We start from the raw sequence: 15,633 nt of genomic DNA, 5'->3' as shown, positions 1-15,633 counted from the left end.
AAAAAAAAAATCAACCGAACAATAATGTGTATTATGAACATGAATTATTTTCTTTTTTTGTAACCAGATTTAAAAGACTTTTTTCTTACTTGCTCTAAGAGCTTCTCCTTCTTGTGTTCTATCTCAGTGATTACAATAATTTTGCTGTACACTTCCAAAATTGGAGCAGAGTGGGGATTTTTGTTTGCTTGTTTTGTGATTCTGTTATTGTTGGTTTTTTGTGGGAGTTTTTGGTGGGTTTTTTGGCTGGTTTTTTTTTGGGGGGGGGGGGGAGGGCTTATTTGTTTGGTTTTTTGTTTGTTTTTGTGTGGGTTTTCTTGGTTTGGTTTGGTTTTTTGGTGTGCGGGGTTTTTTTTTTTGTTTTTTTTTTTTTTTTTTGTTTTTTTTTTTTTTTTTTTGTTTTTTTGTTTTTTTTTTTTTTTTTCTTTTTTGGTAAGTACTGTGTTATTTTATGGGCTGATTGAGTAGTTGTGACCAACTACTGCTGTCTGAAGCATGTGTGGGCTAGGGGCTAGGGACTGGCTCCAGTATTTTTGGACTGTATCTTGCAAAGGAGCAAGAGTTTCCAGAGTCAGTGCAATATGAGTTATAATTTGACTCCTCAAGGGGAAATATTAAAGACCAGAAACTCTTATACCTAAAAAAGATGTTACTCAAGAAAAAGAGTAAAAATCTGAATGATTGGGGAAAATTAATGGAGAAGAATTACAGCACCAGCAGGAAATTATGAGTTAGGGTGGTAAAAAAGAAACCTCATAACCCAAAGTAAATTTCAGTGCAGAAATAAATTCTGGAACTCATAGCCGCGTGATACTGATAACAGAAACATAAATGAGTTTAAAAAACAATTAGACACAGTAATGAAAAAAGATTTCACATTGTTGATAGCCCAAATTTTTTAAGTCAGAGGAGAACAGAGCTTGAAGCTATGAGAAGAGGATGAGAGCAGACACTTATGCAGGAGAAATCAGCATTTTGGGAACAGTTTTTGTGTAACTGTGGCTGTAGATAGGGAAAACATTACTATTTGTCCAATGCTACTCATAAGAACTATTGTCAGATTTCACTGCTTCTGGAGCAGACAAGCAGAGGGAAGCCTTGCTTGCAGAAGAGAGCTCATGTACACACACACAAAGAGACACAAAGACCCATGGATGCAGTGCATTAAACTCTTCAGGTGATCAAGGGAAACTAATTCAAATCCCTTACTCTGAAACTGTTTGCTTCTGCAATCTCTTCAGTTCGTGCACCTTCAACAAAAACAGCACTCTTTTACAGCTTCTGCTGAATTCTGACACTTCTGTTCTTACTGAAGTAATGCATCTCCAGCCCTTTGGTTCTTACCTCAGCTCTCACACTTTTTTGTGTTTATCCTGTTTGACAACGCCTCCTCTTTCCTGAGGACTGTGCATATTTAGACTCATTTACCTTTCTGAATTTATGCTTTGACTCCTGAGTTGTTCCTGGACCACAAGCAAACCTGAAGATGTAATGGGCAATTCTTAGCCATTGCTGTAAAATTTTTAGTTCGTGCACCTGTAGATGTTGGTTCTATTTTCCAAATACTGAGCTTTGGGGTTTCCTCTTGAGTAGTCTCTTATAACAAATGACTGCAGCTCAGATTATGAGTTTTTAATTGAATTAATGTTTTTTCTGGCAGTAACTATTGAAAACCATGGCTGATATCCTGACTTCTTTAAATTAGTGGAACAATGACTCTGCCTAGATAGAAATTCTGTGTTAAGTTTGCCAAGCATTTGAAAGACAACTGTAAGTCTTCTCTGTTATGTAATTTTAAAAGAGCAACTTATCTTTGTTGGTCTCTAGTATAATTGATATCTATAGTGCTATTAAGGATGTTAAAATGCTATCAGATTTCAGCATAAAGTGATGTGACAGTTCATTTTCTGTAATCCCATTTGTTCTTAAATGTTTGAGTTTTGCATATTTTAATTTGTTTACAAGGTGCCCCAGGTAACTACTTTTTCACAGCGTGTGGTTTTGCTGATGAATTGTAAGATTAACACAAATTCCAGATACATTTTTCTTAATGAGGGGATCTTTCTAATTTGATACCAGGGCTTGTTTTTAATTAGTTAAGGCAGTGCAAAATAAATAAACTCAACATACTCATACATCACATTGATTGTTAGTATTAATAGGGTAAATAAGGAGCTGACTAAAAAATAAGAAAATTCATGTTAAAAAAAAAACACCCAACAACAACAACAACAAAAGCCCACTTCTATTTTTTATGTCTACAGTTTAAATTAAGGTTTCATTCTTCCCTGAGAACTGACCATTAAGTGAAAGCTTTCTGTGTGCTAAGTATGCCAAACTACTGGGACACTGCAATAATCTGCCTATGAATATTAGTTACCTACCCCTTCCAAGACCTTTAATTTGTGATAAGGAGGTATGACTGATACCAAGGATGGGACTAATTTAGTGGCAGCTCTGAAACATAGTGATTTAGGCATTTATTTTCCCCAAGCAGAAGGTGGACATTTCTCCATACCTGCCTGTAAAGTGAATGTTCATATAATTGGCGCAGTCTGGCAACAAATGGGTGGAGTATACAGGCATGTTTAGGTGCAGAAGACCAAGAAAAGGAGATGAAAGAAAGACCATGTCCTCCTGGTGGAAGAAAGCTAAAGACCCTGTAGCCTCTGTGAACCTACTCCACAACAGACTGAGCACAGTCTTAGTTTGAACAGTGCCTTTTCCACTGGGTTATTTTAGCTCTCTGCTGTGGAGAATTTCTCCTGACATTTCTGTCCTCTTCACAAAATATTTCTTGGCTGAATTTCTTTTTTACAAGTGCCTGAGTTTTTTGTGAATTACATCCCTGCTTGCAGCTTTGCTGGGCCTCAGAGGTTCTTTTGCAACCAAGGTGAGCGGTACCCAGCGTTGCACGACCCATAGAGCACAAACGTGCGCTGAATACTGTAACTCAGCTGACCCCTGGGGATCGATCTTGTGGGCTTGGGGTTTTTTTAGGAAGAAGGAGAAAAGTACCATAGACTCCTCTAATTGAAAAATAAGGGTCTTCCACTTGTGTAGTGTTGTGGCCCACCCACTGGGCAAAATCATCCCTGCGTTTTATAGATTTCATCCTCATCTATTTTTCATATTATGCTTTTCCAAATTTTCTATTTCCATTATGAATGAATTCTTTTGTTGCTAGCCAATATCTTTTTTCAAAAAGGGCAAATTGTTGTAAAATGTGGGCTTGTGTTGCACTTTTGCAAATTGTGGGTTGATTCTGAAAAGATCAGATCCTATTACTGTGTAACTAATGTCAGATTTACCAACATGACCTTATCTCTCTGAACAGGATGAGCTTTGTCATTGCAAAGGAAAAAAATCTGCATTTGATTTTGAATGGAAAATCTATACTGATTATTTCCTAAAATATATACTCTGGAATAATGATTGCAATTGGTCTGTACCTACAGTGCAGCTACTGTAGAGATTCGCCAAAGATATATTTTTAGCACTTTTAATTGACTGTTACTTACACAGCTAAAAATATGTATTTGACTGAAAGTATTTATGACATAAATACCTCAGAATTAAAAATAAACCAACATAATTATGGAAAGGTGTGTATGAAGCTTGAATTTCAAGGGATGCAAATATTGCAGCCATCTAACTTACTTTTTCCAATGTAACAAAACTATAATTAATAACACCATAATTGTCTGTTCCCATCATCTAACTATACTATGCTGTGAATGCTACTGGGTAAATGTAATTGAAATGTCAGACTTTATATGAATTTGTGATGTAATATGGAACAGAACACATTAAATGAACAATCGATACAATAAAAATAGTTAATCAGAAAGTAATCTGAATCAACCAAAAGGGATACATAAATCTCCTTTTGCTTGTGTGACACCATACAGACAAAAATAAAAAGGAAAATAAAGACTGGAGATGTGTTTTAGAGGTAATCTTTTCACCTAGAGTGCCTCCTGGTCATGTTATTTTGTGATGTACATGACTGAAAGACAAGCTCTGTAGTAAATGTCATTGATGACATTGACAAACAGAAAGATCTGTAGTTAAAACTCACAGAAATAACCCAAAGAATGTTGCTCTTGCATGTCACATCAGTTTGGAATAACAATTTACATGGAAAGTTAATGTGCTATCCTGTCTAATTTCAGAATTTCTACATAGACACCGCCAAGAAAATGTGCTCAGATCAAGCTGCTGATGTTTTGGAATTGCAAGTTAGTTGTCAAAATGATTTGGTGCATCGTGAGAATAAAGACATGACTGGGAAAGCTACACTAGTGGAAACTGCTGTGACTAAAGGTCAGTTAAGCTTTATGGTTTGAGCTATTACTACAACAAAGCTTAACCCCAGCCCTAATGAAAATTTGACATACAGGAGTATCTTGTGTGATTTCACATGCTATCTGTGGCTTAGCCAAAAAGGGATGAAAAGTGAACCTTTCTGTTCTTCCTCCATAAGTGCTGTAAGGCAAATTCATCCGAGCTCTCAGCAGCAGCATGGTATTAAACTCTGTTTGACACTGCAGCATGAATATTCAGTGGTTTTAGGAACAGACGATTGGAAAACGTGTGGTGTCTTTTGCTTTACAGTGATGTTTACATACAATCTGTTATTAAAAAAATACCTGTCCCAAAATGTTTTAAGATGAGAAAGCCATTTATATTAAAGATATAGAGATGCCTTCAACTAATTTTTTTGTATTTTGAAGAACAAAATTATACTGAGCAAATTACTTGACCGATAATTGTTTTTAAAGTCTCTATTTGTTTTTATTTCCCATAATTTTGATAGATCTTTAGTTTTTCTACTTATTTTTCAAGTTTTTCCTTTTTCAGAAATGAGCCATACTGAAGTTGAAAAGCTAGATGATAAGACAATGAAGCCAAATTTATTATATATATATATATTTCAACTTTGCAGTTAATATAAAAAGATTGATTTCATTAATCTCTCAGTCACAGGTTATATTTGAAATATGAACAAATCATATTAATTACAACACTGGAACATTTAGAAGACTAAAGCACAAATATTCATACTCACAGCAGTTGTTAATTGAAAATTGGTATCAAGAGAAGAACTTCCTATAAATTCCTCTTTTTTCTTGTCATTCAGTGTGTAAGACTCCTAAACAGGATTTTTTATTTGAAGCTATGTGTGCTGAAACTTCTAAAAGCTACATAAACCTTTTTTCTGGAGAAGAATTACAGTGTCATGTTGAGTATTCACTAATCCTTATTGCTGTGGAAATTGATAATTTGAGGACTGATTATTGACTGATGTGTTTAACCCCAGCCAGCAACCAAGCCTCACACAGCTGCTTGCTTATTCCTCCACCAGCATGATGAGGGGAAGAACTGGAAGGGCAAAAGCCAGAAAAGTTGTGAGTTGAGATAAAGACAGGGAAAGCAAAAGCCACTCACACAAAGAAAAAACACACTCAAACAAAAAAAAAAAAAAAAAAAAAAACCAAGGAATTAATTCACTGCTTTCTGTGGGCAGGCAGGTGTCCATCTCCAGCACAGCAGGGCCCCTTCACATGTAACAGTGATTTGGGAAGACAAACTCCATCACTCCAAATGTCCTTCCTCCTTCTATCCCTTTGCTCACTTTGGGTCCCGACCGTGTCTCCTCCCAAACTCCAGCGCACCCCAGCTTCCATTGCCAGCCATGGCAGTATAAGAAACAGAAAAGACCTTGGCTCTGTGCAAGCCATACTCATAAAAAAAGCCCTTACACATTAAAAAAATCTCCATATTATCAATCCTGTGTTCAGCACAAATCCCAAACAGCCCTGTACTACTCACTGTGAGTACAATTAATTCTGCCCCAGACAAAACCAGCGTGATATTTTGGTATCTAGCAGATTTGAAATAAAATTCCAGATTTGTTATTTTGTGGCTTTGAAAAATCTCTTTTCGGGCTCTGTTCTGTTACTGTTTAATGATTGGATTAGATTTTATAGGGATAATTATTGAAGCTTCTATGTTAGCAGCTACAAAGGACAGTAACCTCAGTTTAAAGCCTACAAAAAAAAAAAAAAGGAATACCAAAAGAGGTTAAAAAGGTACTCATTTTTTGTCAAGAGCACTTCCTCTAAATCTCTGAGGCTTGACTTTGAAAATCGTTGTCCGTGCTACAGGGATTAATTGGATCACTTGCATGGGTTAGTAGGCAGACATGGGAAGCAGAGGAAACACATCTGAAGAAAATGTGACCAGGGCTTCTTTGAGGAAGAAGGAAGACATAAAACTTATGCCGAAGACTGGCTTATTCACAAGGACAGAAATCAATGCTTGAGTAGGTGCTTAACTTTTTTGGCCTAGACTCCTCACAGACAGGAAACATAATACAGGCTAAAGTCTCAAAATGCCTTTATTGTGAAGAGTCTTTAAATATTTTTCTGAAAGCAGCTTCTCAGTTTATGCAAAAAGTGAAGTCATAGAGTCACTTCCTGTGCCTGTTATGGGAACTGTACAGCAGTTTCTGAACTGAGATCCTTGGCTGAGAAAAGCAGTATGGATCCACTGTTACTGAGGCTTCAGCTCAATAACAGGACTGAGAGGTCACTTGTTCTTTCCGTTTTCCTGCTGTGAGGGTGTTTGTTACTGCTTGTGTTTCCTTTGTAACTGGGCGCCACTGAGAAGTATCTGTCTCCATCTTCTTCCTGTCTTCCCTTCAGGTCCTGATATCAGTGATGAGATCCTCCCTGAGCCTTCTCTTCACCAGGCTGAACAGTCTCAGCCTTCTCAGCTTCCCCTCTATTTCAGATGCCTCAGGCTCTTGATCACCTTCATGACCCTCTGCTGGACTTGCTCCAGAACATCCATGTCCCTCTTGTACTGGGATCCCAGATCTGGACCCAACACTCCAGGTGTGCTCTCACCAGTGTGGTGCTCTCAACCAGGGGGACAAGGATCTCTGCTGGCACCGCTTTGCCTAATGCAGCCTAGGAGGTGACAGACTGTTTTGCCACAAGGACACATTGCTGGAGCATGGTCAGTTTGTCTTCCAGGACCCTAATGTTTTCCTTGGCAAAGCTGCTTTCCAGTCACTCTTCCCCAGCCTGTGTTGGTGCATGGGGTTATTCTTCCCCATGTATAGGGCCTTGCATTTTCCTTTGCAGAACTTCATGAAAGTCTTCTCTGCCCAGATCTCTAGCCTGTTCAGGTCCCTTTGGATGACAGCACAACCATCTCAGCTGCTCCTCCCATTGCAAACTTACAAAGGAAATCTTGTTCCCATTGACTCTTCCATTAATGAATCACTGTGTCTGGAGCAGGCACCCACAACATCACTCGTATTGATTGGTCTCTCCATTAAATCCCGACCCAGAAATTCTCAAGAGGCTCTTCACTTGTCCGTAGGCAGAGGGCTGCCTCTGTTACCCATGGTTCCAGTAAAGTGTCGTCTTCTGCTTCACACTGCTTGTTAGCCCATGCAGTTTGTGGTTCTGGACACCAGAAAACAGGCTTGGACTTTTGGCAAAGGTTCCAGGTTTGGACCTTCTACTGAACATGTTTCAGCACTACGGTAAAACGATATTCCTGACTGTCCCATCTGCCCTCCTTGAAGTCTGTCTTCCTTCTCTCTCTTTATTCATTCAGAGGTATTAGCATTAGTCTTTTGTCCATCTCATTGTCTTATTTATATGTCATTGAAAAATCTTTTTCAGAATCTCAAGAAGCACTTGATTTTTATTGTGATTTTTCAGTTTCTAGCACAACCCCGTTTTTCTTAGCCAATTCTTCATTTGTTCTTAATTCTGAAACAATCTAATTGAGAAGAATGTTTTTTCTAGGGCCTTTTTCAGCTTTGAAAATATCTTTTCTTGAATGTTCTTGAACTATTTCCTTTGGGCCTCATTCCATCAAGATTCCTATTGTTGTGACATCCCTTATGAGAAAGCAGATTTTACTTTTTCTACTTTTCTACCATGACTACATGTGAGTTGAGACTCACATATCAGTAGTTATGGTAGATTGATGACATAACTCCTGCTTCTAGTAGACATTTTTTTTTAACTTTAGCTATCAGTTAGGCTTATTTTTTCCTATGTATTTATTTCCATGATTTTATGGCTGTAGACCTGTGCTTTGCAGGTAGCTTTGGGTGTATGACCAGGAGTATTAGAGGGAAAAAATGGTGTTAGGACTGCTGAAGGCTTGCATGATTCTGGTACTACAAAGATTTACAGCACTAACTCTTCCCTCTATCTGAGTTCTTAGCCATGTATCTGATTCAAAAGATCATCAGTCACAGGTCTCCTGCTTCATTTCTCATAAAAATTGCAATTAGTTAATTTGAAGTTCATCCTATTTACTCTTTTGGCTTGGGCTACTCATGGAACACCAGATAAAGCATAGCTTCTGTTACTGAGAATTCCAAACAAACTCCTGGTACCCTTCTTAGTATGCACACAGAAAATCACAAAGTAGTATCATAATGATATACTTCTTTTGCAAGACCAGGAAATTGCTTCTTATTTAATTGCCTTGGAGTATATCCCATTACCAGTTCTGTCCAAATTGGAGTATAGTGTGAGTTTGAACTCGGCAGATGTAACCCAGTCCAAAGAACAGTATGCTGACATACTCAAATCAAAGTTAAATCTTTTTCTGAAAGTTGTATGTTAGCATAGTCCAAAATTATTTGGCTTGATTAAAAGATAACTGCAGAATTATACAGGAAAGTGGATTAGATTATGGAACAGTTCTTCCTAGCCAGCCAAGGAATCCCCATGAGTCCACTGCTGCGTACAGCAAGCTTGCCTGTTCCAGAGGGTGTACTCTGCTCTGCTAATTCAAAAGATAATGGATTAGAAAATATGTCAAGACTAATAACACAGACACACTCCTGTGGGTTTTGAGTGGGAGGAAATGCACCATTCACTGACTAATCTTTAAACTTCTACTGATGAATGTTAAGCCATCCTCCAAAGCACCAACCTGTTTCAAATTCCTAATAAGGATGTTGAATCTGTACTCTCAAAAATCCCCCTAGTTACAGAGACAATTGCTATTTCTTACCAAAGGCCAGATAGTTTTGAAAAGAAAAACATGTTTTTTCTCTGTTTTAAAGCCTCTATTGTCTTTCTTTACAGAGTTCATGTTAATAAAGATAGGATTTAATATCCTTATTTCTAAGGAATGGAACCTTCTTCCTCTGTTGTAATTAAACCTGAATAGGCCACTAAAGATATTATCTTATTTTCTTATATTTGACTGTTTTGAATTAATTAAAAATGGGAGCAATATCTGCAGGATAATAACCCTCATCAGAAATCTGCTGTATCAGTTTTTCTTTATCCTTGAAATTTATTCTAAGTGGAATTTCTATAGCACTATGTAATCTTCTTGTTAATGGCATAGGTTTCTGAAATAGTTACAATCTGCAACAAAACAGTGTTTATGCTGATTTTGTTCATTGATGTAAGGATATTTTAGGGAAAGTATTTACATATTCTGTCTTTAGTCATTTGATTTAGTAGGCTAGTGGGCTGAAGAAAGAAAAAGAGGATTGGGCCTTCTGTTTGTGCTTTAGGATGCACATATGTCTACTAAATTTTTAAAGATGGTTTAAGAAATTTCTGCTCCTGTATCTTGCTGTCCCATTAGTTAAGACAATATATTTGACTATGGCACTGTGCTCTAAAAAGAATATTAAAATTATTTAAATATAATAACCCCAAAAAACTTCAAGCAAATTGTAAAATTCTGAATTATCTTGAAAAAAAAAGAAAAGCTGCTCTTTTTTATGACGTCACAGGCATTTTGTATTAGTGTTCTGAACCAGGTGCATGGGAATAAGCAATATGAATTAGAAATCCTTTCCCATATGTGTATGTGACAACTCCCTCCAGCTTCCCCACTCAGCTCAGTGTTTGATTAGGGAAAAACTGATATTAGATTCTTTGGCTCCCATGGCCTTGTAATTTTCTTTAAAAAAAAAGAAATCAAAAAACTTCTTGTATTTTCATCCATAAACATAAAATTTATCCTTGGCTGACACATCTTCCTAGATAAGTTTTAAAAAAGGCAAGAGAATTACTTAAAATATGGAGATCATACCATTTTATAAGATGTGAGTACACTTCAGTAAATGGTATTGAAATATTTCCAATCAGCTTTGCCTTCAAGCAAACTCTGACTTGTTTTACAGCAGGGGGAAGAGAGCACAAGGTCTGAATCCTTCTGATTTTACTGGTTTATTAGAGATGACTGATTTTAATTGCAGTAATATTCAGAGATTTCAGGCAGTAACTTAGGTGGTTGCAAGGAGGAGGTACGACATTGTTAAATGTAGTTAAACCAAAGACTACTTCATGTCAGTGCCCTTTCCCACCCTCTGGAAGTGCTGCTTGGCTCTGCTCCCCCAGTCCTGTGCAGAGCAGCACTTGAATACCTCTGATGGTGCCCTGAACCCCGCTCTGCATCCTCTTGCAGGAACTTCTGATGAGACAAGAAATATGAGATTGTTTAAAACTTGTGGCAACCATTTCTGATCTACAAGAGCCATTGTTACACTGGGGATTTATTTTATATGAGACAGTAGTGAAATGGTGGAAACCAGGTCTCAAAAAAATTCAATAAAACCAGCAAGACAGACTACAAAAAAAACTGACAAAGAAAAAAAATTAAAAGGACAGTGAAAGATGTCGACAGTTGTTTTCTTTCAGGAAATTTCAGATTTTTTTGAGAAATTAAGACTAGTCTTTTCCAAGCATTAGTTTAGGAGGTTCCAGAGGGAGATAAATATTACCCATACCTTAAATGCAACCCTACAGTTTATGTGAAATACTTTGATTGTGGCACTTAACGGTTTTTAAAGATCTGCTACATCACCACATGAAGCAATGGTTGATGGATATCAGCTCAAGGAATAGTCCATTAGTTTTATGGGCTCTGATTCTTCTATCACTGATCAGCTTTCAGCAGCACTCCCTAAGGAATTAGTTCTCATTAGCACAGAGTGCATCAGAACCAGGCTCACAGCAAATAAAATGCTGCTGTTCATAAAAGTGCTTGGTTTATGCATATACCTTTGGTTCTGTGCATTTCCACTTAAATGATGTGCAGAAATAAGGATGTGGTTCTACCATGTTGAGTTCATAATATTATTACGCAGAATATTTCTCAACTACTTTTTCCAAGTAAGGCATAAACAAACAGTAAATGCTGTATGGCTGAGTGTTAATTTACACAATGTTAAAATTGATCTGAAGTATTTACCATAGCTATAAAACTGTGTTATGGTCACACAGGTAGAGGCATTTAGGTGTGCAGAGCTGTACATGTACATGAGTTGGGGTCTCTAGCATGTGTTTCATTCAAGCAAAGGTCTTGATGAGTTGGGTCACTTCTGTTGCCTTCCTTTTGAGGAAGGGCAAAATGGAGACTTATGACAACGACTTCTGACTTTGAAATTTGTGAAAAATGGCAAGTATATTCTGAGAAAAAAACAATATATCCTACTCACTTGAGGATACAATTGAAATTAATGGAAATTTTTAGTCTGCAGAGCACCAGCCTTCCACTATAAAGGCAAATGTAATTACAGAAATTGTTCCAGGAAGAGCAGAATTAATGAAATTTGGTTTAATAACTACTCGGGACTGTTGTCCCCTGATGCTCCTCTCTGTCTTTTTTGATAATAACCAAAACTCTCCTTGTAGTGTTCCTATCAAAAGGAAAAGAGCAGGTCTGGAGCTATGTGCGTGTTGAGTGGCCAACCAATATGCACATGCTGATTTATCCTGCTGTCTGCTGCCAAATCGAGTGGATAACAGCTGTGTTCTGCATGCTTCTCTTTCAATAGAGGAACTAATTCAACTCCAGCTTTTGTAACCACGGTGAAACTTCTGTCCCCTTTTCAAATCTGTCTGAAATTGGCAAAAATGAACTTGTAAAAGTACTGAAGAAATTGATGGATGGATGGACAGCATGATGACATAAGCCTTGTTTTCTTGGCAGACTGATATGGCCTATCTGATTCAGTAATTCAGTGTTGAGGCTAATAGATTTTTTCAAACAGTGAAGTAAATTGCATTGATTTCAATGTTCAGAATCCCCCTGGAATTGTTCAGCTTGACTCATTCATTGCTTAATGTTTTATTGAAGTGTAAATACATACATTTCAAAAGGAACTCTGAACAGGTTTGGGACTGGGGACAGCTGTGATTTAGGCTGGCATGATGACATCAATGCTCTTTCTCCTTGAGCTGTCTTGCTTAGAAGTGTATCAATTTGTTTACGTGTATTTGGGAGAGGAGAGAGCCTGGCTATGCCATCCATGAACAATGTGTACCTTAGACCTGTATTAGCAAGTCTAAGTGCACAAATGATATTTCCCTCGCTGAATCACAGGGATTAGCTTATTCTTTCATTGCCTGTTTTATTCATTAGTTTGCTTTTACTGATATCAAGCACAGCCAAATTGCAAATGAGCTACAAACCAGGAAATGTTTATTAACATGATAGTGGCCGCATGTGTGAGTGAGATCTTCCATGCATTTCTAATCATTTGTTTGGGGTTTTGTTCTGTTTGTTTTCGGTTTTTGTGGGTTTTTTTCCTTTTGATGCCTAGATCTGGAAATAATTTGCTAATTCAGTAGTGGGGGACTTGTGGCTATATAGGTTTGTGATAAACTCTGTGCTAGTCAAGCCAGAGGGATACTTGATTAACCTCGTATTTATTTCCAGTCTTAGCAAACCTATAAAGGAAGGGATTACACCTTCAGAAAGAAATTACTATTACCCAGTTTTCAGGGAGAGACACCTCAGTCATGGAGAGTATCAGGAGAAACACAAGTGGGATTTGTAGACTGCTGAGAAATCATAGAGTTATCCTCTTGTTGGAGGGCCACATAATGGTTGAAAGTGTAAGACTGGGAGGATTCTTATTTGAGAAGTTTGGTCTCATAAAGAAGAACCTACTTGACAAACATTGCTTGCTGGGAGGTCAGATGGGTGAATTGTTTCAGGTTGTGTCCTATAATATTAATCAACCAGGAACAGCTGTACCCACAACAGTGTTTCACACTGGTTTGCAAGTTCAGGTGGAAGATTTGGCTTTAAAAACACAGTATGCTCTGAGCTCCATAACCTGTGAGACTTCCTGATTAACTCTAATGGTGATTTGCTCTTGGCAAGGGATCTGTGATGATATCACCACCATCATCTCAGCTCTAGCTGGTCCTATTGCCAGATGGCTCTTGTCCACCACAGGCTGGGCTAAGGGATGGAGAGGCACTGAGGGGTGAAATGGGGCACTCATGGACCGATCCTTATGGGGTTTAGGTCCATGAGGTCAGTGGTCCCACATGTCTAGCAGACCTTCCTCTAGCCTCAGGGAAGTGGTGGACCACCCAAGCAGGAGATGAGACCCTGGGGTCTCCTGGGTGCAGCCTGTGCCACTGTGAGCTGTGAAGTGGTCACAGTACCCAGATGCAGAGTAGAGCCTGCCACAGTGCTGGAGCTGCTAAGAGGCCTCCAATGAAGTTCTCTGCTCTTGTGGGAAAACACTGCTGCTTTCTGAAAGGTTTGTCCTCAGTGCTGCTTCAGGCCAGTCTAGGTGGATGTAAGGAAATACACTTCAAAATCTTTCATTTTAACCTCATGGCATTCTCAACTCCATGTCTCTGTTATATCACCTTCTAAATAAGACGCAAATGGGGGTTCTGGCTCTAGGTAATCCCAAGGCAACACTGTGGTTCCCTAGCTGCAGGGCTCCTCTTGTCAGGCAATGAAACACAAAAGCATGGGAGCACATCTGTGGTAAGGATGGTACAGTCCATGGCAGGTGGACTGCTCTTCTCTTGATAAGGTCAGATAGTTTTATCTACCTATTTTTATGCTGTTAGTGATTATACCAGCTAAACCTTTCAATAAACTTTAAAGTTATTCATGCATAGATAGCAGGAACTGCTCCACTTAGAGGTACAAGCCTATGCAAAAACTGAAATAGGAATTATTGAGTGAAGACTCTTTTATAAAGTGCTCAGCTCATTTTCATTCTTGTTTTATCACAGATACTGTCCAGGAATTTGAGCAAGTTATTTAGGAGCTCTGAAAAACATAAAAGTGAAGAGAATGTTTGCTTTGCTTTTATGCTTGTCTTTTTGAACTGTACCATTTTTCTTCTCCAGGCCAAGGGCTGTCTTCCATTTCCTTAGAGTTATTTTTTGCTAATTTTTCAGACCTAGCAAGAAACTATGAGGCAAAAGAGGAAGAGGAAGAAGAGCATGACTATAGCTATATTGATGAAAACATAATTGAAAACATCAGAAAAGTATTTCATGACACCAGCATTACAAATGAGCATTCACTATCCAAAGGAAGAAGGTGAGTGCAAGCTGGGATCACTTGTGGATGCAAACAAGTGCAGGCAGAGTGATTTTTCAGACTGGTTGGTAATCTTCACTTCCCAAAACAAGAGAGGTTTTCCCCTGGGAACTTCTGCTGCTGCTGCAAATGTCCTGTGAATAAGGCAGGAAAGGCTCCTCTGAGCTGCCACCTGTGACCTCTCAGCCATTGTTAAAGGAGAGACCATAAAGACCTTTTTAACCTTTGTTAAAGGAGTACTTATCATTGTTCTGGTGACAGAACACACAGGCCTTTTACTGGTTGGTGCCAATTTGCTCTGAAATTAGAGTACTTTGAATACAGCCCTTTTCCTCTTTCTGGAAGTGGATGCCTTGTTGTGCATGACTGTTTTGATGTTTTAAAGGCTTTTGGGCATTATTTGTGTTTTCATTAAACCTGCAAGGTTCCACTCTGGCAGTCTGCAGTGACTTTAAGCGCCAGTGAAGAGGGCTTTGTTTCCAAAAATCTCTAGGTGTCATTTCCAGCTAAATGCAGATGAGAATTTTTCTAGCTATGAGTGAAACTGTGGTCCCAGTTCTTTTAACTCATAGGTGAACCTTCTATGAATTTCACTTGGCTAGGCTGAATTACTTCTTTTCTGATAAGAAACCCTTGAAAACACAGGCAAAACTTGAAATATTGTGTTTCAGAGATTTAAAAAATATTTTATTATGAAGTATTTAATTTCAAAATGCACTTTGTATTTATTTTTAAACAATGTGCAACATTCATACAGTGTTTGAGTTAAGCAACACAGAGAATATGAAGAAAGGTGGTTTTTTTTCTGCAATGCTCAAAACCCTCAGAAATGTGACATCCAGGGCAGTGTGTCTCCCCCTGCTCACAGACACAGAGGCTCCACAGCTACAGAAAAGACTGAAAATGAAACTAAGTGGGACGTTTCATGTAACACATTACTTCCTCAGTCCACACGTTATTGAGGTTCTATCATGTAAAGAAGTTGAAAAAGAGGGAATTAAGCTCTCTTCTGACTAAAATATCCCTTCTGACCTTAGGCATTAAGAGGAAAACATACTTTCAAGAAGCAACACCAGCCTAGAGGATCAGCATCTGTTTATACCACTTACTGTTGTGGCATCTGTTCCTCCTAAGTCTTTATCCACCTTGCCCTTTAAACTCCCTGTTAATGGAAGCAAGGTTTCACTTTATTAGTTGTCCTCTTTGAGGTTACTAGCAGAACATGAAAGAAAAGGACTTTTGCTGCCTTGAGGGAGATCACTC

At 38.2% G+C, this 15,633-nt stretch overlaps 1 protein-coding gene across 1 annotated transcript in view; it reads left to right on the top strand.

Annotated features, from left to right (window-relative positions):
- Positions 1-14,374, top strand: part of THEMIS (thymocyte selection associated) — a 71,141-nt gene extending 56,767 nt beyond the window's left edge. Inside the window, exons 5-6 of the mRNA XM_063389958.1 lie at positions 4,176-4,326; positions 14,226-14,374. Of these exons, the coding sequence (XP_063246028.1) occupies positions 4,176-4,326; positions 14,226-14,374 (300 nt within the window). The remainder of the gene's footprint in view (positions 1-4,175; positions 4,327-14,225) is intronic.
- Positions 14,375-15,633: the final 1,259 nt, after the last annotated feature.

This window comes from Prinia subflava, chromosome 2, assembly GCF_021018805.1.
Source record: "Prinia subflava isolate CZ2003 ecotype Zambia chromosome 2, Cam_Psub_1.2, whole genome shotgun sequence".
Taxonomy (NCBI): Eukaryota; Metazoa; Chordata; class Aves; order Passeriformes; family Cisticolidae; genus Prinia; species Prinia subflava.
This window is presented reverse-complemented; position numbering and strand designations above follow the sequence as displayed.